General features: G+C 55.0%; 1 protein-coding gene across 5 annotated transcripts in view; it reads left to right on the top strand.

The window, feature by feature from the left end:
• The window catches only part of SFXN5 (sideroflexin 5), a 117,392-nt gene extending 90,661 nt beyond the window's left edge, over positions 1-26,731 (top strand). For 2 of the 5 annotated variants that reach the window (XM_063078516.1, XM_063078514.1), the window contains 2 exons: positions 1,394-1,479; positions 23,755-26,492. In XM_063078516.1, the coding sequence (XP_062934586.1) occupies positions 1,394-1,479; positions 23,755-23,832 (164 nt within the window). In that variant the 3' untranslated portion in view covers positions 23,833-26,492. Of the gene's footprint in view, positions 1-1,393; positions 1,480-7,824; positions 7,943-23,754 lie in introns of all 5 variants that reach the window. The other 3 variants (XM_063078513.1, XR_010021674.1, XM_063078515.1) reach the window with 3 other exon arrangements.
• Positions 26,732-26,975: the final 244 nt, after the last annotated feature.

The following is a 26,975-nucleotide window of genomic DNA, read 5'->3' as shown; positions in this document are numbered from 1 at the left end:
GCTGCCCTGGGCTCTGGCCTCTGAGTGTGGGAATGGAGCAGGTCAGCAGTGAGGTAGCTGAGCATTCACCCTGCTCCAGCCACTGTCCCTCATCAGTTCCCACATGGGGCCCGAACCCTGCCCCTGTCCATAAAGCCGCCTTGATAAGTCCTTGATCTGGGAAGAGCCCTCTCCAAGCCAGTGCCCATCCAAGGCTTGTGGGGGCAAGGGGCTGGGGATGCCCTGCCAACACTGCACCCTCTACTCCAGCACTGGGTCTAGGCCCTCCTGTCATTCCCACGCTTATGCAGGACACTGGAGGGACTCTCTCCCGTGTCTTCCTGAGGCTGATCATGAAGGGCCCATGTTCCTGGGAGAAATGTTCAGCCCTGAGAAATGTTCATCTGATGGGATTTAACCTCAGTTTCCTACCTGACCCAAGCCTCCTTTCCCAACCCCATCCTTTTCCCCAGCCCCTGTGAGGGCAGGCAACCACGACAACCCCTCCTCCCAGTGTCATAGAACAAGGAAACCCAAGCTCTTCTGTAGCCCAGGCTCCTTCAGCCTGCCTCACTCGGTTCCTTACTGTCTGGAGAAAGACTCTAGGGATTTGTGGACAGTGAGCCATTCCTGGAGCCTCCTCTGAGGACTGGGAGCCCATGGGGTTAAAGGAACTCGCCTACTTTGGCCATCAGAGCACAGAACTTCCACTGAGCTGTGCCCAGGATTGTGAACCCATCCCCCAGGAATCCCACTGGGGCTCCCAGAACAAGGCCCCAGAGAGACCCCCTCATGCAAACCCTGTAGACGCTCAGCAGAAGCATGGCTCCTTTATGAAGCCAGTCTCTTGTTACTGTTACAGAGCCAAGGGATGCATGGTCTTCTGAATCTTTGTCTTTAATGGATGTCATTAAAAAAAAAAAAAAAAAAGGAAGAAAGAATGAAAAGAAAAAAGTGAATCCCAGAATCTCTGTCCTCCCTCAGCACCATGAGCCTCACGTGGCTCAACAGGCCCAGCTGTTTGTTCTGGTCTTTCCAGCACCTGCTTTGTTCTTAGAGCATCTCCAGTCCTCCATATGCTTCTCCCAGCCCCTGCACGTCCTGGGCAGGGGAGGCTGCACCCCGCCACCCGCAGCACCTTTCTGAGCACAGACCCCTTCCTGGGGCTGCTTCTGCCTCGCCGCCCCTCCCCCACACATGCAGGTGATGGGAATCTGCTCTTTTCAAATGTGTGTGGTAAGAAGACGGGGGTGGCTTTTTTCTGTTTGGAATAAGGCTTCGTGAACAATCCCATGAATAATTCCATTCAGCCAGATGTGCTCAGCAGTGGCACACACACCTTGGAGCCCCGTGGTGGGGTTGCCACCCTCTGCCACCTGGGAGCCCCTCTCACCCAGCCTCTACTTGCCCTCAGGCCCTGCTGGAGACAGCGCTGACGCGAGTGGTCCTACCTATGCCCATCCTGGTGCTGCCCCCCATCGTCATGTCCATGCTGGAGAAGTGAGTTTGGGACATCCAGGACTGTGGGGGGGGAGGGCAAAACGGAAGGGGGACTGGCCAGCCCAGGGCAAGGGACAAGGGAGCAGTTAGCAGTCTACTCCAGTTTGTTCAGAGGGTAGAAAGTGTCCTGCTCCATTTTCACACTCCTCCAGACAGTGCTCCTGGAGTCATTTCATGAGAATTCATGGACTTTTACTATGCATGACCCTGTGTTATCAGGGATATCCCAGTGGACAAGGCTGCCCCTGCCCTGAGGACCTGGCAGTTCGGGGGAGGGAGAGGGTCTGTGTGTGCATGCGTGTGTCTCTGTGAGTGTTCATGTGTGTGAGGACAGAGTCCGATTTGAGCCAGCACCTGCCCTTGTAGGCATCTACCATGAAACAAATCACCATCTCACTGAGCCTCAGTTTCCCTGCCTCCCTCAGAGGACACATATTTATGACTCTAAAGAGATAAGGGAACATAATAATGATAACAGAGTGATTCTGTTAATAAGTGTGAAATTAGATTGTGAAGACTGAAATGCTGCTTAGAGGAGATGCTGAGCAGAGAGGGCAGAAAGAACCAAGCTGACCTTCCTGGAGGTTTGGGCAGGCCTTGGGTTAGGGTGGGCCTGGGAGAATGGTTAAGGGCAGGGAAGGTCAGACCCCTGGCTTGTGCAGGTGACAGTGAGGAGGTGATCACTCCCTCCCTCCTGAGAGCCCCACCCAGTGGGGGCACCTCAAGGCAGTGGTTGAGATTGGGAGCAGTGTAGGATTAGGACAAGGTTAGGGGCAATCCCTCCGGGGTTCTGGGGCAAGGGCTTCTCCTCAGTTTGGGCACCTTCCTATTCCCACAATACTAATTATAATAACTAACATTTATAGGGCACTTACCACATCTCAGTCTCTGCCCAAATGCTGCTTCCCACAGAGGCCCTCCCTGACTGCCCCATCAAGAGAACAGCTGCCATTACTCACCCCTGGCCACCTGCCTTCTCACAGCACTTAAGTATCTGAGATTGTTTCTCCAGTTGTTTATTATCTCTATGCTCTAGTAGAATGTAATCTCCACAGATCAAGTAAATCCTTTTTTTACTACCCTGTGTAGCATCTAGCACCGTTCCTGGCACGTAGTAGATGGTCAGTGTTTGTTGAATGAATGAGTGAGTGAATGTATGAATGCTGTCACTTAACCCTCACAACCCACAATGAGGTAAGTATGATATCCCCATTTTGCAGATGAGGAAGGGAAAGCAAAGAGAGGTTATAGCATCTTCTTACGGTCAGACACCAGGAAATGGCAGAGCCAGGGCTGATTCAGAAGTATGGCTGCAAAGCCTGGGCTCTTCATACCACGCTGGCTGCCTCTTGGGTCTTCAGGTCATATCACATAATCAGCATATGTTTGGGTCCTGACCTGTGTGGAGACAGGAAAGAGCAGATTTGGGGCCTGACATCAGGAGGTGTGTATTTTTTTAAGGATGTGGGCAAGACCCATGCACAGGTCAGCCTCAGGTGAGACCGGGCAGCATGTTATGTGTGAACAGGGCCAGGGCCAGGGCCAAGGCAAACTGAGAGGAGAGAGCACTATGGGCCCAGCAGAAGGAGGTCTGGTCTCTGGAGAGGGGCTGGGCTGACCCTGAGAGGAGGAGAGGATTTTTGTGGAAGGGAGGGCTTTTGGGGCAGGGTATAGGTCTGTTGGGTGGACACTGAGGAGTCCAGCCTGGCTAAAGCAAAGTGTGCTTATTATGGTCAGCTGATGAGGGGCCCTGTGTGCCCAGCCCTCTCCCACCCTAGCAGGGGGTGGGGTCTCTGGGGGTACCTGAGCAGTGGCATGGCATATTGAGCACTAGAACTTAAGAAAAGTAATCTGGTGTGGAAATTTGCAACAGACAAAAATAAACAGATCCTAGGAGGGCAATCACTTTTGTGCCCCTGACCCTTGTATATGTAGCCCCCTTGTGAACTGAGGTTGTCCCCCAAATACCAGTGACTGCAAGTACAAACAAAGGGACGATGGGACAAATGAGGAAGATTGGGCTTCTCTCTTCAAGACTGCTGAATCCTGAACCTAGGACTTGTGAAGCAGGTTCACCGTGTACCAGGTTACTCTATCCCTTGCGTGAGTCTGGTGACACAGAACACTGACCTGACAAGTTAAGCAAAGCAACTCTATGATTCACAGATAGCCATCAGGGGACAATGGAAGCCTAGGATTCGTGGTGAGCCAAGGCTCAGGAAAGCTGTCTAGGGAGGATGGAGTTTCACCTGCCCATCCCCATGTCGCACAGCAGCTGAGGGACCCCTTAAGCACTCTGTGGGCCACTTGGATTGCTGGGCTAGAGTTGTAGGACATCCTGTTCTAGGAAGTAGAACAGAGCCTGGGCTCTTCTGACAATCCCTCCTTATCTAAGGGTGTTGCGTTCTCAGCATCTTCTACAGTTATCCTGAGGACCACAAGTGGTGGGTGCAGGTCAGCCAAAACCATCTGGGGACCTGTCCTACAGGAATTTGCTAGGGAAAAACATGGCCTTTGATGCCTCCCCAGTTGGCATCTGAGTTGAGTTTGCAGAAAGTGGAATGATGGTTAGTGTCCCATTGGTTTGGGGCCTTAAACTTGGCTTTGGGAGTCTTGGGAGGTGGAGTGGAGATTATTCTAGTTCTGAACTTCCTCAGCGTGGGGTCTGCTAAGACTCTGGGGTACCACATGGTCTGGCTCAGCTCAGGGTTCAAAGAAACCCCTCGGGTAGGATAGGAAAGGTTAGCCTTTTGGTGCTCCTGGCAGCCTAGTATTCAGTTGGTCCTTCCCTGGAGCTCCTGGGAGTGTCTCTGGAGAGAAGAGTCCAGTCTGGGTTTCCTCAGGAATATCAGGATGAATAAGATATGCCCAGTTTATGCCCTCAAAGACATACTAATCTCACGTATGCCCTGGAACTACAGGACTGTGTAGTAGGAGAGGCAGGGCAATGCAGCAGAGAGAGCTGAGACGTCTGGTAGGAAAGGGAAATCTAGGCTCCTGCTGCACCACTCTCTGCCAACCTGATGTGGTCACAGAGTCTCCCTCAGCCTCAGTTTCCCACCTTTAAAATGAAGATACTGTCCCTTCATCACCTTGCTCATTGGGGCTTTGCATTTTGCCCCATTCAGCAGCTCTTTGGCTCTTTGCAGAGGCCCTGCCAAACACACCACAGCCTTTTGGTGCTGGTGTGCTAGTGTGGGGCTTCTGCTGAGGAGGCTGATGCAGGAGGCAGCCCCTGCCCTTGGGGGGCCCCAGTGGGTGAGGGAGTCAGGATAGCCAGGAAGAAAGACAAAAGAACACTTACAAAGCAGCCTAGTTGCAAATTAATGGAGCGCAAACGAAAACTGCTCCAAGTGCTGAAGGAATGCACAGCAATGGGGGAGACAAGCTGTCATATGGCGGTGGGCTGGGACCAGGCTTACTTGCCTCTGGCCTCAGTTTATCCTCTCCTGGAGGAGCACTCAGAGCCTGGGTTTCCTGCTAGGATAAGAAAGCAGTGGGAACTCAGCATGCCCAGTTGTCCTTGACTCTGAGACTGAAAGGAAGAGTCTCAAGACAGAAGCAGAGGAGTATCTCCCCGGCCCTCCTCACCTGAGCACTGGGCTGCCTCTGAGGGCATGGACACACACAGGTAGCGTCCCCGTGCTCTCTGCCAGGGGCTGCAGAGGGTCACACCCCACACCCTCCCTGCAGCAGAAGTTCACCAGCCATGCTGTGGAGGAAGCTAGTTTTAGATTCAGGGCTGGGATTAGCCCCCCAGATGTAATCCCCCAACTCAGAGGCAGGTGCCTGTGCTGGATCAGGAGGTCTATAGCTCACTCTCCACTGCCCACCCCCAGCCCTGCATCTCTAGCCCTGGGATGGGGGGAGGAGGGGCAAGGCACCAGGCTGGGACTGAGCTGGGTTGGGGTCCAGGCTATACCCTCATGGTGGGTCCCTGAGTCCGCTCCCCCAGCCTCCTTCACTCTCTGGGATCCGGGTCTTTCCTTTCTCCCAGGCATTCGCACATCTCTCCATCTGCATATTTTAACTCCCCCAGCTGCCTTTCGCATCCCTCCCTGCCATCTCCCTCTCCTCTGCCCCTCCCCCTGTCCTGCTGTGTTCACTCTCCTGCCTGCTCTGGGCTGGGACTTCTGACGCTCCTGTTTGGCTACAGCCTGGGGCCTGCCTGCTTCCTGAGTTGGTGGCACAGGCCTGGGGCTTCCTGGACCACCTTTCCAGTGGGAACTTCAGCCAGCCGCCCCTGAGTGAGGAACCGAGGTCACAGCCCCACACCAAAGGGGGGTGGTCTGTCCAGTGTCCCCACCAGGAGGTCCGAAGGATGGAGTCCATGGCCTGCCCCTCACCTGCTGAGGTGGGGGGAGATTCACTCTTTCTCCTTGCCCTCTGGGACCATCAGGACTGTGCCTTCAGGGACTTCACAGCCTCCAGTGACTGCTGGTGTAGGGAGGGCAGCCTCGCCATCCACAGCCTCTTCTGAGCAGAGGCCCCAGGCCCTGTGTGCGCATTTGGAGAGTGAGTGAGCCTTGTGTCCCATCCTCCTACTCCTGCTGGGGAAGTTGATCTCAGGGCCTGTCTCAGCCTTACTCCTGGCCCCTCCATGATTCCTAAGAAAGCCCAGGAGGTCTTAGGCTGAGTCCAGTGAGGGTGTGGGGCCAGAGGGAGGAGAAGGGGGGAATAGGGTGCTGGACCGAGGAGGTAGATCACAGGGGTTTGAGCTTCATTTAGGCATCTTTGTCCTGCTGCTCTTAATCCTGCGGAAACTACCCTCTCCAGTAGCTTAATTCAGGCTTAATTCAGATGCTGGGGTTTGGGCCAGTGGGAAGGGCTGGAGGACAGCCTAGCCACAGGATCCTACTTTCTCCCACACGTGAGTTGGACAATAACAGCAGTAATGACGCAGAATTACTGAGCACTTTCTGTGTGCCAGACCCGAGCTAGCCCTTTTACTTACATAGAGTTTGCCAGTAATTGGATCTTTATTGATACCTGAGCAGGAGCATCTTGGGACAGGGTTTCTTAGAAGTATGGTCTGAGGATCCTCATTTTAGACTCATGGAGGATTGCTTAAAATGCGAATTCTGCAGTCTAATACCAACCAAACCAGGATCTCGTTGTTGTAAGGGGCCCTTGGGAGTCTGCATTTTTAACCAGCTGCCCAGACCATTCCGACACACACTACAGCTTGAAAACTGCTTCTCCTTATTTTGCCATTTGCTCAGGGCCAGGTGCTCTTGGGATTCTTGTCCCAGGAGGGGAGGATGATATAGGGTTTGCCTGCCCCCGACACTGGGGTCTTGCCCCTAGTGAGGGCCTCTCCCCTGCCTTTGGCGATGGTTAGCCCTGTTGCACTGGGGGAGGGGTAAGAGCCCTGATTATATCCTCTTCACCTGGGAGCTGGTCACGTGGAGGGCGCCACAGTTACTGAGGTTTGATTTAGTACCACCCAACATCCCCTGGCAAGTAGTCTAGTCATTCATCTTGCTGCTCCCCCCCACTCCCTGCCAGGCCTCCCCCAGTGGAATGCATATCTGCAGCTGGTGTGGCCCCCCACCCTTTCTGGGGAGCTTGTTTTGTCATGGAGCTGGAGGACCCAAGGCCCTGGAGGGAGGTTTTTCATACCCCTCTCTGCCCAGGAATTCCATCTCCACAGCCTGCTGTGGGGAGTGGGTGCCAGCTGTGACATGTGATGTGACATGTGATGAGGCAAGAGCCAGGAGCAGCTAGAGGTGACAGCACTCTCAGGGAGTCAGGAGTCCAGGCAGTAGCCCTGCCTCCCTCCAGCAGACCTGGCCTTGGCCTTGGCCTTGGACAAGTCACCGTCCCTCTCTGTGGCTCTTGGATCGAAGTTTATGGAAGTTTATGGAGATCACCACCTCCTGGCTCTCTCTCTCTCTCTGTGTGTGTGTGTGTGTGTGTGTGTGTGTGTGTGTGTGTGTGTGTGTGTGTGTGTTGGCACCTACTCTGGTTTGTTTGCTATTTAATTATGTGCTGCCTTTAAGAGTGATCTTACTTTCCTGTGTGTCTCCCCAGGAATAGGGGCCAATAGCCTCTTCCATCATCTCTCCCACATGTGGCCACCTTGGCACAGGGCTGGACACACAGTGGGTGGGTGCTCCACAAGTGCTTGTTTATGACATGAATAGTTGGGAGTTTAACCAGCAATGTCCTTCAAGGCAGGGCCTGGGGAGAGGAGGCCAATCAGGGAAGTCCCCAAAGATGGAATTTTGCTCCATCTATTTAGCTGGCACTGGTGCTGAGCCTCTGAATAGACCCCAGCATGGTGGCTAGCCACTAGTGCACCCCATCTTTGGGTCTCATGGGGCTCCCCGTTCTCCTCCACAGGACGGCTCTGCTGCAGGCACGCCCCCGGCTGCTCCTCCCCATGCAGAGCCTCGTGTGCTTGGCAGCATTCGGCCTGGCCCTGCCGCTGGCCATCAGCCTTTTCCCGCAGATGTCAGAGGTCAGTGGGAAGGGGCCCAAGGGCAGGGAAGGGGGCAGTGCAGTGTGGTCATTTATTAACAGATACTTATTCAGTGCTGACTCCTTAGCACTGTGCTAGGCACGGTTTGGGGGGGGGGGGAGCCGAGAATGAGACTGGCCCAGGCTCTGACCTCACAGGGCCGAGGGTCAAGCAGTAAACTCAAGGATTAAACAGAGAATAGCAAATGAAGTGTGAGAGTGTTAGGACAGAGTTCAGCCAGACGTGGGAGGAGACAGCAAACCACACCAAGCCTAGGTGGAAGTGGCATTTCCCTGGGAGCTGGAGCATGGGCTGCAGTTGGCCAGGTGAGAAGGGGGTTGGGGACACGTGGGCTGGGGATCAGCTGGTGTGAAGGTCTGAGGTGAGGCAGCACACAGCGCGTTCCAAGAGCTGAGCAAAGTCTGCAGCATGAGCAGAGAGTGGGGCGAGATGAGGGGACCTGGGGCCAGGTGGTGGGGGAACTTGGAAGCCAGAGCAGAGAGGGTAAATGTCAGCATAAGGGCTGTGCAAAGCAGGACCACAGATTCTGATTTTGATCGGTCTCATGGCTGCATTGTGAGGCTAGGTTGGAGCTCTGGAGGAGAAAGCACCATCAGGAGGCTGTGGCGGGCATCCAGTGAGAGATGATGGCGGCTTGGACCAGGCTGTTGGCAATGGGCATCAAGGGAAGTGGGTCCTTTAAGGGAGCGTCAGGCAGCAGCTTCAGCATGATTTGATGAAGAACAGTGTGAGGTGGGAGGGAAAGGGAGCCTGCGGGATATGTGCTCAGCTTTCTGGTTTTGAACGACCAGGCAGATGTAGGGACTACTTAACAAGATGGAGACACGAGGTGGGGCAGGTTGGAGGGAGGACAGCAAGTTGAGTTGATTGGACACATGGGGTTTGAGGAACCCATGGGACATGTGAATGGAGGTACCCTGTGTGAAGTTGGCTCTGGTTCTAGAATTCAGGAGAGAGGCCTGGACTGGAGGGACAAAAGTAGAGGCCACCACCATAAAAACAGTGCTGGATGTGAGGGTGGTTGGGATCAGCCAGGGAGAGTGTGGAGAACAGAGGCCCCATGGGGGTCCAAGGACAGGAGGCCAAGGAAGTGAAGGCAGAGCTGGGCCAGGTGGGATCAGGGGTGGGGAAGCTGTCCACAGGGTCAGATCCTCCAGAGAGGTCAACCTTCCTGAGGTTGAAGAGCGTGCATTGGTGTCTCGGGCAAGGAAGGCAAATCTTGTCCTTGAGGGCCGGGGCCCAGATAAAAGGTGATGCTTGGCACCGGGGGCAAAAAGTGAAACAGGCCCACAGCTGGAACGAGATGTGGGATCAAGAGAGACTTTCATTTATTTATTTTTCCTTTTTTTAAATGGGGGAGACCAGAGCTTGTGTAAACGCAAAAGGCACCAGGAGAGAAACTGGGGGCATTGAGAGGAGGATGTTGGGGGAGCAAACTCTGTGAAGAGGGGAGGGAACCAGAGCACAGATAGGGGATCGGCCATGATGGGGGAGAACCCCGTCTCCATGTTAGTGGGTGGAAGAGGACTGGGGGGCAGAAGCAGTTGGGCTGGGGGTGGGTACATTGAAGTTGTTCTGATGGCTTCTGGGTTCTTGTGACCAAGCAGAGAGGAAGGAGAGGGAGGCAGGGGGAGGCCAGAGTTTTAAGACATTGAGGGGAGAATGAGAGGGACAGCTGGCCAAAGGAGGCAGGGAATCCCAGTGGGTGGTGCAAGAGGGCAGGGGCCAGCTCAGGGAGGGGCCGCAGGATCCCGTCTGGTGGGACATTCAGGAGATTGGTGGGAGAACAGGAGCAGAGGCCCACAGAATTGGAGCTGGGTTGGGAGTGAAGATGGGCGGGAAGCTGAGTGGGAGGAGCAGGCCTGAGGAGGCAGAGCATGAGCGTGCCATTTGAATAACTGAGCTGAGAAGTCAGGGGCTGTGGCCAGAGAGGGGCTTCTGACCTTGTGATTTCAGCCCTGCTTCAGGTAGGGCCCCATGAGAGGTGGTGGGAGGGGCAGGGGTTCCTGGAGGGAAGCTGAGGAAGGTGAAAATAAGAGGACAGGGGTGTTAGAGCTGGACATGAGGACTGGGGAGCCCAGGCCTTAGGGTAGGAGGTGGTGGCCCTGCCTCCAGGCTCGAGATCCTTGGAGTCCAAGGAGGAGACTGTGATAGCGGTGGGGCCCCTGCCTTGGGGGACACTATTCAAGGCACACCAGGCGGGAGCCTGTGTGGGACATGCACCAGCAGCACCCTCACCCACAGGGCCCACCTTGTCTTGAGGTGGGGCTACTCTTCCTGCCCTCTTCCTCACCCCCAGGAAGGCTGCAGCCTGGGAACTCCAAATGGAGCTGAGGGCCCCAGGTTGCCTAGAAGTTCTGAATATGGGAAGGGAGGTATTTCTTGGTGGTCTGTGGCATCCCCATCCCCAAAGGGCTGGGATCAGCACTCCCTGAAGCCGCTGCTGCATCTCTCTGTGCAATCAGCCTGCGTCCCAGGTTCTAGGTGAGGATCAGAGTCACCCATGTGCTCTGAGCTTCAAGTAGCTCTCATAGCTCTACCTGCCTGCACAGGGGAGGGACCCAGGGCAGAGAAAACCCACCATACAGCATCAGAGACCATCCCAGTTCGAAGGATTTTCAAGGTCTTCCAGTTTACTATCTTCCTGGCTCTGCTGGGGAAGTGGAGGCCCAGAGCAGCCACCGGACTGCCCGAGGTCACAGGGGCCAGGTGAGAAGAAACCCCACCGCGCTCCCAGTCCAGAGCTCCTCCAGGCTTGTTTTCTCTCCTCATTCAACCGCCTTGCCTACCCTGGGGCAGTGGAGAGATGGGGGAGTGGGGCCCCCGCTGTGGTGGGGAAGGGTCTAGGAGCGCTCTGGGTCTTCGGCAGGTGTTCCTCTGGGGCAGATAATGGAGAGATGGCTCTGGCTGCAGAGATGTGGTCTAAAGGGAGCTTCTTGGGCTGTGCAGAGGCTCCATGTCCTTCCAGGCTCCTTTCTCCCCCCATGCGTGCCTCAAATAGGCATGGAAGCTAGTTCTGGGTATCTAACCAAAGTCCTTCTTGTGGCTACCCATGCCTCTTTCTCTCGATTGGGAAGAGGACAGCCACTGCTGAGTCTTTGTTCTCTGGGAAGGGAGGGTGGGGCATGAATTTGAGAGCTCCTTCCTCAGCTGCATCTACCCCGACAGGATGCAGGCTGGCCTGGGCATTATGGGGTGTTTTGAGGCCTGTCTGTGACTGGTGGCACCAGTCCCATCAGCCAACAGCCAGAGAGGGCTTCTTTCCCCTCTGTTCCTCCTCCCAATTAATTCTAACAAGGTGCTGCTTCTGCCGTGTGGGGATCATCTCTCACGTCCCCGAAGCCGGTGGGATTTGCCACAATAAGTCCAGACTTGCTTGGGCTGACCCAACTTTGCCAAAGCCACCAAGGTTGTCAACAGAAGTAATCCCTGGAACTTAATTAATTAATTAGGGGACTTGGAGGTCGAGTTTAGGAACTGTTTCCTAGAATGGCGAGCCTGAAGTGATTGGTGTGGGGTTTCCAACTCCCTAGCCCAGAGGTTCAGGAAAGAACTTTAACCTCAATTCCTAGGAGAGAGTTTTGTCTGCTATTTTCAAATTAGTATTTCTGCCTTCTGAAATGGTACTGAGGGTCAAATTGCGAATAGTAACAACAGCTGTCATTTACTAAGCATCTACTAGACCAGGCAGCATGCTGGGAACTCTGTATCGTTTGCTGTGATAAGTCCTGCTAGTACCCTGCCAGTTTGAAGTATTATTGAATATCAAGGGATGTTACCTAGATAATCAGATGTATGCATCTACAGCTCTGGGGAGAGATTTTGGCTGGAATTATGGAACCTTCAATGCATAGCGGGGAATTGAGGCCAAGGAAGGGGGAGAGGTCACTGTGGGAGGAAGAAAATCCATCAAGAAAGGGAAGGAGCAGCCGAGCGCCAGGGAAGAACCCAGGTGGAGTGGCCTCAGGGAAACTGAGGGCCAGGGGCTCTGTGGAGTTGAGCTACTGCAGAAGGGACTAGAAGGAGCTAATGAGACTTGGCAACTGGGTGATGTGCCAGTGACATGGCAGTCTAGGAGGCAAAACAGTAGCCATTTTCTCCCTTTGTTCAGAGAAGTGAGCTCAGGGATGGGAAACCATGGGAGACCAGCAAGGGAAGTTTCACTCACTGGGTGTGAAATGGGGGCTGGGGACTTGGAGAGAAGGCAGTGATGGGGAGGCAATGCCCATAGCCCAGGTGGAAAGGCGTGGCCTCCTGGGGGTCCCTGGGCCCAGTGAGTATAGAGGCCTAGGTGGCTGTGGTGGGGAAATGAGGGTCCAGAACGTGACAGTCCTACAAGGTAGCACCGGTATTTACGGATGAGGAAACTGAGGTGCATTGAGGTTAAGTACCTTGCCCAACGTCCAAAGTTGGCAATGATGGAGCAGAGTTTGTGTGCTGGCAGAAGGATTCTATAACCCTCCCAGCTTATCCCCATCTCACTATAAAAAGAGGAGAACCAGGTCTGAGCCCCAGACCAGACTGCTTGCTGCTAATTAATCAGTAGGAACACTCCAGTGCCCTCACCCAGCCCTCCCATTCCCTTCACAGGGAATCAGTGTACATTGTCACAGGGACCTCCAGGAGTAAGTGTCTGTGTCTTTGTTTTTTAATCCAGAGCTGAGGAAAGGGTGGGCAGAGGATAGGGGGTAGGGGGAGTCTAGAGAGCCAACAGGTGTGACAGGGAACCTCTATAGACTTAGTTGTGAGAACTCGGAGTGCGATCTGGCCTCACTTCTTGGCCTCAGTCCCGTCACCCATGAAGGGAGCATGGGGTCTGCCCTAGCGGACCCTGTGACCCGGAGGTTAATGCCGGAGTGGGACATTGGCCAAGACCTGCTAAGCCAGGCTGTTCCCAGGCATGGACGGGCCCATCAGCACCTAGAATCTGTTCCCTACACCATAGAGTGGGGTGCTTCCCCTGCTTGTAAATAGGATGGCTGTGGAATAGCCCCTGGTCTCAGGGAGCCTCCATTCTGATGGTGGAGACAAAAACTCAATCAACGAGAAACGTCAGGTGGAGGGGGCGGGCTATTATGAGAATAAAGCCTACTGCTGTGCTGGAACTCGCTCTTGGGTGCTTCAGGTCACATAGCTTGGAGAGGACTTTCTGTGGCATGGACAGGCCTGATTTGAGGTGGCTTTTCTGGTTCTGCCTTCTCTGGAGATTGGGGCTCTGGTTTCCAGGTAAATGTGGTCACCTCTGTCCCCCTCCACCATCACACTGGTGCAAGTGCCTTGAGGGAGATGCAGGATCCAGTCTCTGGGTCCATGGGCTTGGCTGCCATGAGAAGCTGGACCAGGTGATGGCTACTGTCCCTCCAACTCTGATAGCTGGTGTTCCCTACCTGGGAGCACTTCCAATCCCGTTTAATGAACCTCATGTCTCCTGGGAGCAAGAAGCATTACTTGGCCAAGGCCCCCTCCCCACAGCCTCTGTCTTTCTTTGTGCCTCTCTCTCTCTTCCTTGGTTCCTCTTGAGCTCTCCCCCCACCCCAGTCCCCTCTCTCCTCCCCTGTTCCCCGGGGAGCTCGGGGCTGGGGAATGGGGCTGCACATACAAGCCGGAGCCATTGTTCGACAATCTGTTTTTGTCTTCATCTCGTTGGCAGGCGGCAGGAGAGGAGCAAAAGGTTAATGAGGCACTGTGCGGCGGGATTACCGCGTGAACGGGCGGGCGAGCCAGCCGTGGTGACAGGGAACTAATTAGGAGCAGTTTAACAGGAGGAAAAAGTGAAATCTCCTCTTCACCAACTGTCAATAATTAGCTGATTTGGTGAGGCTGAAATGTGTCCACAGAAGAAGGTGGGGCTTGTCTGTGGATGAGTGAGGTGTGGGGAGTGGGGGACAACTGGGGCCTCACCCCATCCCTAGGTGGTGCTGGGGCCAGGGGCCTGTGTTCCCCAGGCCTGCCCTCTGCCCCTCTGGCAGGCATCCCTCAGCCTCAACTCTCCCTATGACCTTGGGTGTTAACCTCAAAGACCTGAGTTTCCATAGCTGTAAGATGAGGTGCTGGAATAAGTTTCTTCCTGGCTCTGCCCAGGAAGGTTCTGGAAGTGAAAATGCAAGAAGGGCCCTACTACTAGAATTGAGAAAGCTGATGGTGGGCTGTGTGACCTTAAGCCAGACGCTGACCCTCAGGTGCCTCATCTGCAGCATGGGTGTGCCCTCTGAGAGCCACCCCTGGGGCCAGGTGTGGCCCTGATGTTGCCACATGGAGAATGGGCAGGGCCTTAGCCTTCCTTGGCACATGCCTTTAGTCCCCTGGACCCTCACTCACTCCTTCTGTTCTCCTGGCAGCTGTAGGGCCAGGGTGGGGGATGGGAAAGATTGGGCAGTGAGCGGGCTCTGGGCTGCCTCAGTAGGGGCTAGAGGCCGAGTGTGTCTCTTCCCTGCCCAGCTGCTGCAGGGGCTGCATGGGGGCAAGGAGTCCGGTTCACTAGCGACGAGGGTGGTTTCCTGTTTGGCTGTTGCTCTGTTGGTTGTCTTGTCAGTTTGTTGGCTCCTGCCCTCTGGCCTTCCCCAGTGCCTCAGCAGAGGACCCCCTCCCCCACCTCTAGCTCCTGCTGAACAGCCTGACTGGAAGAGAAAATGTCATAAGAGCCCCCCAGGGCTCACTGACCGAGCCTCCCATGCCAGCCCTGCCAACACCCCTCCCCGTGTCCTCAGCAGCGTTCATGAGCCATGTCTCGCCCTGGCCCCAGAAGGTGGCTCTTAGAGGCCACTCCTATGCTGTAGATGAGGTATCCGAGGGCCAAACTCAGCCACCCCCTTCTCACCCCCTGTCCCCTGCCCTTCCTGTCCCCGCTTACAGCTTTCAGAGTTAAGAAACAGAGGCACACCCTCCCTGTATGGGGAAAAAATGGGGGTACCCCCCCTGGGTACCAGAACCTCTACTGTCTCTCTCCACCCCCTCACCAGCCCTGAGGAGAATGGTAGTTTTGAGGAATCAGCTTGGCTAGGCAGCTCTGATCCAACAGAAGCAAATGTCTACTCCAGCTTATCTCCCTTTCTCTGAGAAAGCATTTGAACTCCAAACCACGAATGGGGGAGTTAGGAATAAGCTCAGGTCTACATTCAAGCTGTTCTAGAGATGGCCCCTCCTCCAGGAGGTCCTCCCTGATGCACCCTGCCAGGATCCGTGTTACCTCACGTGTGTAGACTCTGGTGGTGTGTTTCCTATGTCCCATGTCCCCCCTCGGGACAACAGCCCTTTCTCCCTTCCTCGACACATAGGGTGTCCCTAAGGCTGAGAACTGGTGCTCTTTATCAGTGCCTAATGCAGAGCATGGCTCGTCTGGGGCCACCTTGACTTTGTTCTTGCTTCTCCCACTCTTCCAGGGCTGATATGAGGCCAGAGAAAATGTCCAGGGAGCATCATGTCCCTCTTGAGTCCACAGCAGCTTTCGCCGTCTCCCAGAGTAGGGTCCTCCTCCCCTCTGGTCTTAAATCCATCTCCTACTTTGCTTGGAGATGTTTGTTTGGGGTTTTTCTCGTTTACTGGTTTAATCAGTCCCTGCTGAACTCTGAAGCGGGCTATTTTTGCTGTCAGAAATCTGCTGCCTCCCCGCCCGCTGCTTTCTTGGAGTTTGCCCACAGGACCCCCCAGGAGGGACGGATGGGAATGGCAAAGCCGCTCAGAGCCCAGGAACGCCAACGCCACCTGTCATGTTGCCTGTTCCCCACACCCCCACCCAAACCTGCATGTGCACACAGGCGCACACGCAAGCACACGCACGATCATGCACACATGCCTGATGACAGGCTTCGGCAGGGCCGCCTCCCAGCCTGTTCCTCCCGGTTCTCCTTTCCAGGACCTTCTAGAACACCTAGCTGAATTCAGAACAGAGAGGGAGGAGGCTTGGTTGTGCAAAGCTTCCACTGAGAGAATTAAAAGCATCGACATGTGTGAAGTGTTTAGAACACGTCTGGCTTGCAGCAAGAGCTCAGGGCTGTGAGCTGAGTGAGCAGGACCAGACCTGGGTGCTGGGATGACCCTGCGCCCTGCCCTCTTTATGCAGCATCACAATAGTTTTCTAAGCCCCCAAAAGTCTCTTGCATCCATTTCTAGTTATTATCCTCCCAGCCCCAGGAGATAGAAAATCTTCCCACTGCACATGTGGGGAAACTGAGGCCTTGAGGCTGAGAAGATAGAGGACAGAGAATGATTCTGAGATTGGTCCACCAGAGGGCACCGAGGAATAGTGCAAGGCTCCAAAGTGGGGAGGTGGGGTCTGAGCATGTATTGGGTACACATGGCGCAGGGGAGATGGAAAAGTTTAAGACAGGATCCCTGTACTTGAGGCACTTCAGTTCAATTTAATTCAACTGTTATTGAGGTCCTACTTTGTACAAGGCACAGAGACACTGAGCTGCTGTGGGTGGCTCACAATGGGGCAGAGTACAGCTTGTGATTGGGGATGTGATCAGCCTGTGACTGGGGATGTAATGGAGATGAAAACAAGTGCTGGGGGCACCAGAGGCAGCAGCAATGGATTTGCTCTGAGAAGATCAGAGGAGGCTTCCTGGAGGAGGTAGCCTTAAAAGATCAGGATATAGCCTGGACTCAGGCCTCAAAGCCTGTACACACAATGTACAGGAAATGGAGAGCAGCTGGTGGGTGAGGAACCCGGAGAAAGTCCCAGAAGGCCTTGAGTGTCCAGCTGAGGAGTCTGACCTTCATTGAGAAAGCACTGGGAGCCCAAGACAGCATCAGAGGCTTTACCCAGAGGTCCAGAGTTTCAGGCTCATGCCTCAGCTGCTCGCCAGCCCTAGCCTAACACCCCTGCCCTCCAAGGACACTCAGGATAGCTGCCCCCCAAATGAGGCCTATATGTGTGTATCTGAGCAGGACCTGAGACATGCCCCACCCTGATGAGAAAGGATGGGATGTGGCTGCCCAGTGGGCAAGCAGTCCCAGGCCTGGCAGAAGGTCAGCCAGGGTCACCCATAGGGTCAGCCAGGTGCTGGCCTGGGCTTTGGGCCTGTGTCAATGTCTCCACAACCTGCAGACCCTCAGAGGCCTAGATCCCTAGCCAGGAGTGGGAGGTGGCTTTGAGCTATGTCACAGGGTCATGCAGAACGCCCACCCCCACAGACCTGGCCTTTGAAAAGGACGCAGAAAGGCCACCAGAAGAAAGGCAAAGAGGAGGAAGTTCTTTGTAGTAGGTAAAAGCCCCTGAGAATGGGGCACAGGCTGGGGATCCAGTTTCCTGTTTATGTCTCCGCACCTTAGCTCCAGGTTCAAATATGTAAACTATCTGCTGGCCGCTGGCTGCAGGTGTGTGTGCTAGAGGCTGCAGAGGCAGAGGTGGCCCCAAATTGCATTCCTGACTCTGGTCCCCCACCCTCAATGAGCCAGGGGACAGAGGTAAATATCTCAAGGTTAACCCTTCCTATACCACAAAGGAAGGCTGTCAGGCCGTTCTACGGGATCTGGGGCCAGCTGGGCCTTAGGGTGCTGAGGGAAGGCTGGGGCAATGCTGACATGAGGCTCTGCTTCTGGATATCTCCTGGGAGGGGCAGCAGGGTCTGAGTTGGGTCTGGGGGATGGGGTAGGGCTCTGATATGGCAGGGGAGGGTCACATCTGATATGGTGGGGATGAGGCTCTTTGGGAGCCAAGGTGCAGGTCCTGCCTGGAGTCAGGGAGGGCTAGCAGTGCAACACTCCTTATTTCACAGCAGTGCGCATGTTACTGGTACCCCCAGTTCTGGGGCTGGGGTGCTATCAGCCAGTACTGATCGTCCTCCATGGTCTTGGCAGCCTCCTCTCCAGGGCTCTGGCTCCCCACCCCAGATGCCACTCCCTCAAGAGCCTTGCTGGCTGGCTCTGGGGTCCCTGGGGAGGAGCCCACCAGATGAAAGAGTGAGCTGCAGGTTCCTGCCTGAGTCGCTGGCCACCTGGGACTGCACCTTGCCCGGCCTCCCTTCTCCTCAACCTTCTCCCCAGAGAAGGCCCCTCAGGGCTAGTTTGTGATCACAACTAAATCTCTGCCCTCTCAGCCCACCACCCTGGGGCCTTCATCAGGCTGGTGCTGGTGGCCCCTCCTGGCTGCACCCACTCCTCCCACTGAGCCTTGGCACCTCCCTCCCTCTCTCCACAATCCCATCTTGAGCCACTGTGGCCACCACACCATTTGTTTTGCTGCCGACATGGCACGTACAGCCGACTTCTGCTTTTTACCCATCAGCCCCTCTAAGCAGCAGGGGACCCCGAGAGGACAGCATAAGCCCTTTGTCCCTGCCGCTGGGAGCCTGGAGCTGGGTGGGGCAGCAGGAGGCAGCCCCAGACACTCTGAATCACTTTCATTTACCAGCGGGCCCAAAGGTCACTGCCAGGCAAAGCCCTGGGTTTGGACCTCTTGGAGGACTCTCGGCCCCACACACACCTCAGAGAGGTGATCTTCAAGGGAGACACTTGATTACTGGTGGAGAGGGGAGGAAACAACAGGTCTGGTCAAGCAGGGAGCCCTGGGCTCCCTGCCCCAGCCTCCCCCAGCTGAGCCCAATGGTGAGGACCCCTACGGTCCCAGCACCCATGAGACCTAAAGGTGGTAGGCCATTGGCCCAACACCCAGCCATGACCAGGGAGCTGGAAGGATCCTAAAAATGGCCAGAAGAGGTGGCCCAGGATGGAAATGAGAGGCTGGGACCCAGAGTCAGCACTGAGTAGGGGAGTAGAAAATCTTGACCCAAGGACGCCACCAAAATCTAGCTGCCAAGACCAAAGCCTCTCAGCCCTCATTGGGATCACTCTCAGAAAACTCTGTTTGCCTGGCTGCTCAGTGTCTGTGGCACCCTTTGTCACTGCTTCTGCTCCTTGGGCTGGTCCCTCAAGGCCGCCATCGTGGGCTGGCTCCCTTCACCCGCCCTCCCAGTGCGCCTGTTCCCTGGGCCTGGCACTCTCCCCTCCATCTGCTCTCCTGGGCAAGCTCCTCCACTCTGGAGGCTCTGGCTGTGCTCACATGTCCCGGGCTCTCTCTCTTGCCCAGACCTCCAGAGCCCTGGACCCATCTGCCTCCCACAGCTCTCCACCCAGGGAACCCACTGACACCCGAGACCTAACATGCCCACCCTAACCATCCCCCACCCATTTTCCCTGCCTCCAAGAATGGCATCACCGGCCACCCCAGCTTCTGAGCTAGAATGAGGAGTCATCCAGTGCACAGTCATCCTCGACACCTCCCTCTCACCCCCACATGGAATTGGTCATCAACTCCTATGGATTTCATCTTCCGAAAGGATCATCCGCACACCCTCCGCTCTGCCCCCACTGACAACCTCTCTGATTCTGACAGCTGCTCCCCAGCAGGCTTCCCTGCCCCCGCACTTGCCCCTCCAGTTCATCCTCCACACCCACCACTACCAGAGAGACCTTTCTAAAACAGTTTGAGTTGTGGCCCACCCCTGCTCACAATCCTTCCGTGGCTCCCTACTGCCCTCAGATAAAATGCTGCCACCTTTGTGTAGCCTACAAAGTCCTGCCTGTCACAGCCCACCTCCATTTCCTGCCACATGTCCGACATTGCCCCCCTAAAACAGGCCATGCTAGCCAGCTAATGTTTTTCCCTTCACCCAGCAAACTTTGCCTACCCTCTCATCTAATCCTATATTAAAAAAAATTTTTTTTAAGTGTAAAAAAAAAAGTGGGGGTCTGGGGAGTTAGCTCATTTGGTTAGAGCACCGTGTTGTAACACCAGTGTAAAGGGTTCAGATCCCCATGCTGGCCAGCATCAAAAAAATAAAAAATCCTGTACTTTTTTCCTGCCCCACCTCTTTGAGAAGTCTTCCTTCCTTGTTTCTTTATTGATAAATTGTATTCCCCAGCCTCCCCCACCCCCTAGTTTCTGTGGCACTTTGCTTATCTTTCTGGAATTCATTGCTTTCATTGTCTGACTCTTTCCCTAGACTGAGCTTCTCAAGGGCACGGACTGGTCTTGTCCATCTCTGTGTGCTCAGCCTGGGTGTATGGAGTTGGTGACCATCAACATCTGCCAACTTGAGGGCGGATTGAACTGGAATGAGAGGGAGAAGCTAGAATGCTAGCTCTGTCCCCGAGCCCCTGCTCCTGAGCGCCTCCCCCGCCCCCCCAGCCTCCCCACTGCCTGCATCCCCCATTTTCCTACCTGCTGCCCTCAGCTCTGCAGGGAGCCCTGGGGAGCAGGGAAGAGGAGGCCTCAGTCTCCTCCAGGCCAGCGCTGTCTAGGGAGTGGGCACAGTGGGCCGTGGCTCTGGGCCGTGGTCCTCACCGTGGCTGTGAGCAGCCTCTCTGATTTTAATGTGGGCCCCAGTGCTTCAGTGAAAGCCGGCATGGGAAGTTGCTAATAATGGCACTAAAATAAAATATGCTACATCTGTTATGGGTAGCAGAACAAAATTAGCTGCTCACACCTCTGACATCCAAGATGTCTTAACTTAAAATACTCCTTGGCTTACTTTACATCATTTACTGATTATATTTAAAAAGAAATACAATTTTGCAATTACTGTTCTTTCCAGTGTGATATCTATGCATCATTTTCCTTTTATGTTTATATATTTCTCCTTCATTAGTGCAGTCTGAAGGGTGATTAGGATTCTTCAAACATTTTACAGAGGTTAAACGTTGATTAAGATTTAATTATTACTGTAAATAGCTTGGAATGACATATGGTGCAAAAGCCTGACATATGTGCATTTGAATAAATGAAGTGCTATTTCCCAGGATGCCTCAGTAGCTGTTTAACAGCTTTCCCGAAGGGTTATGTTACACCTCATGGTAAGATTGCTGGGATGTTATATTTTGTTGGTTTTTGCAGCTGAAAGCTAAGAACAGTTTTCCAGTTTTTTAAAAACATTGAATATTTTAAATACCTAAATTGTTTTGCACAAATTTTTGCTAATTTGTCTAACTAGGTTAAACATTTTCAAAAGCATTTAGATTTTTAAGCGTGGGCGCTGTGCATTGTGTCAGTGGCAGCGTGGGGACGAGGGGAGCTGGCAGGGTGGAGGGGACTTGGGGGCCAGCAGGGGTGGGAGGGGGAAGGTGGCTGGAGGAGAGGGGGTGGGGAAGAGACCTGAGCCCTGAGCCTAGCTCTTGTGTATTTGGCCTTCTCAAGTGGCCAGAGTCTGGGCACTGGGGTACCAGGGACAACAGGGTAAGGGTCCCTGCCTTCTCCAAGAACCCCACCATGACCACCAACTCCAGTCCTCACCAAAGTCCCTGTTGTCTGTCTGTGCAGCTGGGCTTGACCAAGCTCTCTGAAGGTCAGGCTGGTCTGTGGCACCTTCTGCCTACTTGCCAGGGCTGCCATGTCTTGACAAAGGCAGGTGCCTAGGACCAAGTTCAGCCGGCCTGAGCTACAAGGCCCAGCGCTGGGCACTTCCATGACCTACCTAGGGCAGATGTCAGGCTTGGGCCTTCTCTCTGAGGGTGCACCTCCCTCCCCAGCCCCCCTCAGGCTGGTGGCTCAGGTATCCCCACTGCCTCAGCCCCTGGAGCTGAAGATCAGCATCTGGACTGCTGTGGTGTGTCCAGGGGACCCCATCCTCCCAGTGCTTGCTGCCTCTTTTCTTTCTACCCATTTATTCAACACTTAGGGAGCACCTGTGTGTACCAGCCTGGTGTTAGGCATGAGGCCGCGGGGTGAACAGGATCCACACGCTTGCTGCCTCAGGGAGCTTGTGATCCAAGGTGGAGAGGTGGGACGAGTGAGTGGTCTGCCCCCAAACAACAGGGTGTAACTCAGAAACAGGAAGTGCAGGGAGCTGTGGGGGCGGAGAGGAAGTGCAGGGAGCTGTGGGGGCCACAGCCAGCCTGAAGATGTCTAAAGCAGAGACATGAAAGATGAGCTGAAGACGGGGGAAGGTGGGGTGGGGGCAGGAGTGGAAGTGGGAGAGTGCGTCTTCGGCAGAGGGTACAGCTCAGGCAAAGACTGGGGTGTTGGGGGTGGCCCAGTGCGTTCAAGGAACCGAAATAAGTATGTGTGCCCCACGTCTCCAGTGCTAGGGGAGGGTGGCAAGGGTTAGGCAGGGGCTGGGCGGCACAGAATCTGGACCTGATCTCTAGAGTGATGGGGGCCACTGAACCATTTTGTGCTAGAGAGAGGTGTGATCAGACTTGCAGCCAGCCCTGGCTGTGGCAGGGGACGCACCAGAGTGGACAAGACTTTGGGGGAAGGGAAGGAAGGAGGGGGTGAGGAGGCCCCAGGGTCTTGGGCCAGAGCATCATTGGATGGTGGTGTCCTTCCCCAAGATGGGGAGCTGAGTTGGGGCTGGGGGAGATGGCAAATTCAGTTCTGTTTTAGACGGATTGAGTTCAAGTGCCTGTAGGGCATCCATAGAAAGGTCTAGCAGGCTGTGAGCCTGAGGCTCTGGGGAAAAATGTGGCTGGAGTCACTTTAGATGTGGGCGTCACCCAGGTGCTTGTGCAGAGGAGTAGACGGCCTACTCCAAGGACCCTGAGAAGCGTCCAGCAGATGTCATAAAATGGGAGGAGGCAGTGACCTTGGGGAGAAAGATTTTTGTCGAGTGTGGTGGGGACAGAAGCCAGATTTTCTGTGGGTTGAAAAGTCAGTGGGAGTTGAGGGGGTGGATGCAGCAGTGTAGACAATTCTTTCAAGTGTGGTTGTTGAGAAGGAGAGAGACCAGGCAGTAGCTGGAGCCTGCCATGGGGTGAACAGGAGGTTTCATCAGATGGAAAGTTCTTGTTGTGTGTGGAAACACTGGTCACAGGTAGCAGTAGACTGCAAAGGTGAGAGAGAGGGAGGGCAGTTCAGGAGTGGGCCCCAGGAGTGAACTGGAGGGAGGGGGAGTCAGGCGGGGATCTGCCTTCCGAGGGGAGGATAGCTTCTGTGGGGTGGTGGGAGGGCAGGTGTAGAGCCAAGTGCAGACACAGGAAGGTTGTGTTTGCTGATGGGAAGCTGAGGGGTGCCCCCCTGAAGCCTTCTGGGTTTTCCCTGAAGTAAGAAGAAGGCTCATCTGCTCAGGATGAGTGGGGAGCTGAGGGTGGTGGCTGAGGAAAGCAGAGAAGGTTCGGGGTGGCCTCGGTGGAGAATGGCAGAGGGAATTGACTGGGCAATAGGGATGGGTGGAGTGGCTGCTGGCTGCTGTGAGGGTCCAGCCAAGGTCAAGGACCAGGAATTTTGAGTGGTCTCCATTAGGTGGTCAGGTTCAAGTGTAGGGATGGTGGATGCATGGTTGGGTTCCTCCAAAGCAGGGCTTCCCAAGTCAGGGCTGGAAGGACCCTTGGCCTGGGAGGCAGGTGAAGTGATGGTCCCTGATGTCTGGGTTGGAGGGGGGATGTGAAGACTGACATTTAGGTGGTCTGGGGCCTGAGGTGTCAGTGGTCGAAAAACAGGAGCAGGAGTGAGTGAGGTGCTGGAAGCACAGGGGACTGTGGGGTCGAAGAGGGTGGGGTTTAGATTTAAGGAGTCTGGCTGGAGCAGCCCTGGGTGGTGACCAGGTCCAGGGTATGTCCCTGGGATGAGGTATCTGCAGTGTGGTGGACAAGGTTCTCGGAGATGAGGAAGGTGCAGAACTCAGGCCAGAGTGTAGGGTGTTCACCCACACAGACACGCTGTCAGAAGGAAGAGGCCAGACCAGGACTGGAAGGAATACTGTGAGCCCCGTGTTGGGAGGGGGGTACAGAAGGAAGATGTGTCACTAGGAAGGGCATGGTAGGGGGGACCAGGGTGGTCCTGACTGCTACTCCCAGCCTCCCTCCTGCCCCTTCCCATTCCCTCCAGTTTTTAGCTCTCTGTTCTCTCTCCACAGATTGAAACATCTCAATTAGAGCCTGAGATTGCCAGGGCCACGAGCAGCCGGACAGTGGTGTACAACAAGGGACTGTGAGTGGTGGCCAGCGGCCTGGGGACGGAGCCTTGTCCAGGCCGTAGCACTGGGGGCAGGGAAGGAGACCCATGGTCTGCACCTGCAGGGAGGGTCCAGCTGACCCCACCAGTCCTGGGCCACCTAGGGGAGCACTCACCCTGCAGTGATAAGGAGACTAATCCATTTACATTTTAACATAGGGGACAGGAATTCTGATACATTTCCTATAACAAATCAAGTGCATTTCAGAGCCTTACGTGGGGTTATCAAAACTCCATTCAGCACAATTATGTGTGAAGCTGAAAAATGGTAGAGCGCCAGAGGAGTAGAATTGGGATCCTTTTATATTTTGGTTTCTTTTTAATTTTCCCTTTTTATCAGAATCAGGTCTGAACCTGGGTTGCAGCTGGCTGGAAGGGACAGGTCGACAGGTGGTAGGAGGCGGAATAGGCCTGGGAGCTGGGTTGGTTTGCTGGCCGGGCTGGTAGATTTAGGATATCAGTGGCCAGGCCAGGTCCCTGGGCTGGCGCAGGGATGGGAGGAGGGTGGTCTGCACCCCACAGGATGAACTAGCCACAACTAGGTTCTCAGGAGGTGGCCCAGGGAATAAAGGAGCACTGGAGACCTCTGGAAGATTCCGTGGGCAGCTGGCTGTGAACATGGCCAGCTCTTAACCATGACACAGGTGCAGAACCCGTCCCTCTGAGTGAAGCCATGTGACATGGGCTAGGGTCACCCTTCATGGAGCCCTAACTAATTCAAGGCTCCTGAGATGACCCCAGCTCCAGGCAGGGAACCCCAAGAAGAAACAATGCTTGGCAAGAACCACGGGCCTGCACTTGGCTTCTGCGGGAAGATCCTCCTTCTAGGCACCGGGCTGAGGGTGGGGTTGGAGCTGGGCCACCTGCTGTCCTGGGAGCCTCTCCAGCCTGAGGCTGCCTGCCCCATCCCATCCTTTCCTGAGTAGGACAGTCTCATCCCTGAGAGCACCAAGGCCAAATCCTTAAGCAACTGTCTGAGAGGCAGCATCGACCGGGAACGGCAGTCCCCAGCTCTGGCTCTGACTGTGTAACCTTGGACAGGTCCATTTCCTTCTCTGAGCCTCCACCCCCTGTCTGGAACCAGAGGACTGGATCAGGGGGTTCCCACTGGCTCTTCCAGCTAGACCTCATCTTTGCCTGTCCTGCTCAGATGCTGGTCATCCCATGCACGTCCCCAACATGGACACTAGACTGGGAAAGGGGCAGGCCCCTTGGGAGTGGCTAGCAGTTGGCCTCAAAACCTGGACCTTGCCCTTCAGTATATGACCTCACATTCCCAGGAGCACTTGACCTTTGCCAAACACTTCACAGTTCTGGAGGAAAAGGGAGCATGGATGCCCGGGCCTGAGTGTGGGGCCACACCTGCCTGCCACCTCTCACCCCCACAGGCTCAGAGCTCCTTGTTGTTGGCTCCCGTCTCCCTCCCATTTGCAGGCAAGAAGGAGAGCTCTCCAGAGGGAAGCTCTCTGGGTAGGGGTGAGCGAAGTGACTCCCAGGGACATGCAGCCCCTGGGCCTCCCCTCCCTGGTGACTCTGCCTTGGGAGAAATCTGGGCTGAAGGTGAACACATGCATGTGCAGGAAAAGGCAAGTGCAGGACACCAGGGCGTGCCCACAGGTGGCCTTGCAGCATCTTAAGGCAGGGCTAGTTTGGTTAGGAGGGTCTTCTGTGGGTATTGACACCAGGCACCCACCCAGAAGCCCTGGTGCCTTCCCTCAGCCAGTCCCTGGCTACTCACCAGCTAGCTCCGCAGGACGTTGCCCTGAGCGGCCCACTGCTCTCCTGAGGAGCAGCCCAGCTCCTTCCCATCAGGAAGGGGAGAAGGCATAGACAAGCGTGGGGAGGAAAACAGCAGAAGGAGAGGGGTGTCACGATGTTGAAGGGGAAGGTGTTTTTAAGCCAATCCTGCTGTAATGTGAAAGTGCCAATCAATGACTGCTGGGCTGTGCCGGTCTCTAGGCCTGGACTGGGGACTGGGCACATCTGGGTCTTCTTTTGAAAAGTTCACTTCAAGCTAACCTGTCACAGGGTCTTCTTGTTCTTGTGTACTTTATCTTCATACCAAAACTGCCTACCTGATTCCACCCAATCCCCTCCTGGGGCCTGGCAGAGGGGAGCATGTTGGTTGCCCAGCCCTGCCCCACCCCTGTGACCTCAGCATCCCATAAACTATTTGCTTTGTCCCCCAGATGGTTTCCATCATACTCCCAAATGCAATTTCAGGTGAGCTAAGGGGGTTGTTCCTGTGGGGTGCCCTGGCAAAGGATCCTTATAGCTCAGGGCAGTGTTGACAGGGACAGCTCTGAAAACCCCATGAGGGGAAACTTTTGGCTAACACCTGTGCCGCACTCTGCTGACTCCAGAGGCAGACTGGCTCAGGACTGGGGAGGAGGTCAAGCCTGGACCTGCAGTCAGGAGGGGACTAGACCAGCTGTGACAATACAGGCCACACCTGCAGCTGGTTCTCCAGCTCTGCTATCCCTGCCCAACCGTCCTCTGGTCACCAGACTTTCTCTCAGGCTTGGCGATGCCCTTCTCCCACTTCCAGAGAGCAATCTGAGGGTTCAGGGATCAGAAGCCCAAGATATCAAGATGGCTGCCAAGTCAAGATGGCTGACAGACCCCTTTCCACTTCCTTATTGTGAGCCGGCTTGTTTGCTGTTCTGGGCCTCAGGCCTGGGTGAAGGGTGGGGGTCCTGAGAAGGAGAAAGGCCAATGGGCAGATCCAAGGTGGTCTTCCAGCCTCGGGCCAGTGTGAGTGAAGCCCCAGCACACATGCCTTGGCCACACCCAGGGGACTGTGCAGTGTCTTTTTAACCTTCTCAGAAAATTTCTCAGTCTCTGTGATTTATGTAATACTAATGAACTGTGGGCAATAAATGATGGATTTAAAGCATGAGGGCATGGCTTCGTGAATTGTGGGTGGGAGAGGTGGGGGTACTGAAACAGTGGAACAAGGAAAGGGGGCTACCTGAGTGTTTGTGGGAAGGCCCCCGAGGAAGGTGCAGCCCAGGTTCCAGAATGGGTCAGCAAGGAGGCCCAGAGAGAGGGGCGAGGAAAAGGCAAAGACCATGCAAGGGCAGGAGGCTGGGCAAAAGGGGGTGGGTTGAAACTCTGCAGAAG

Source organism: Cynocephalus volans, chromosome 14 (genome assembly GCF_027409185.1).
Source record: "Cynocephalus volans isolate mCynVol1 chromosome 14, mCynVol1.pri, whole genome shotgun sequence".
Lineage (NCBI taxonomy): Eukaryota > Metazoa > Chordata > Mammalia > Dermoptera > Cynocephalidae > Cynocephalus > Cynocephalus volans.
Note: the sequence above shows the minus strand (reverse complement) of the source record. Positions and strands in the feature narration are given on the sequence as shown.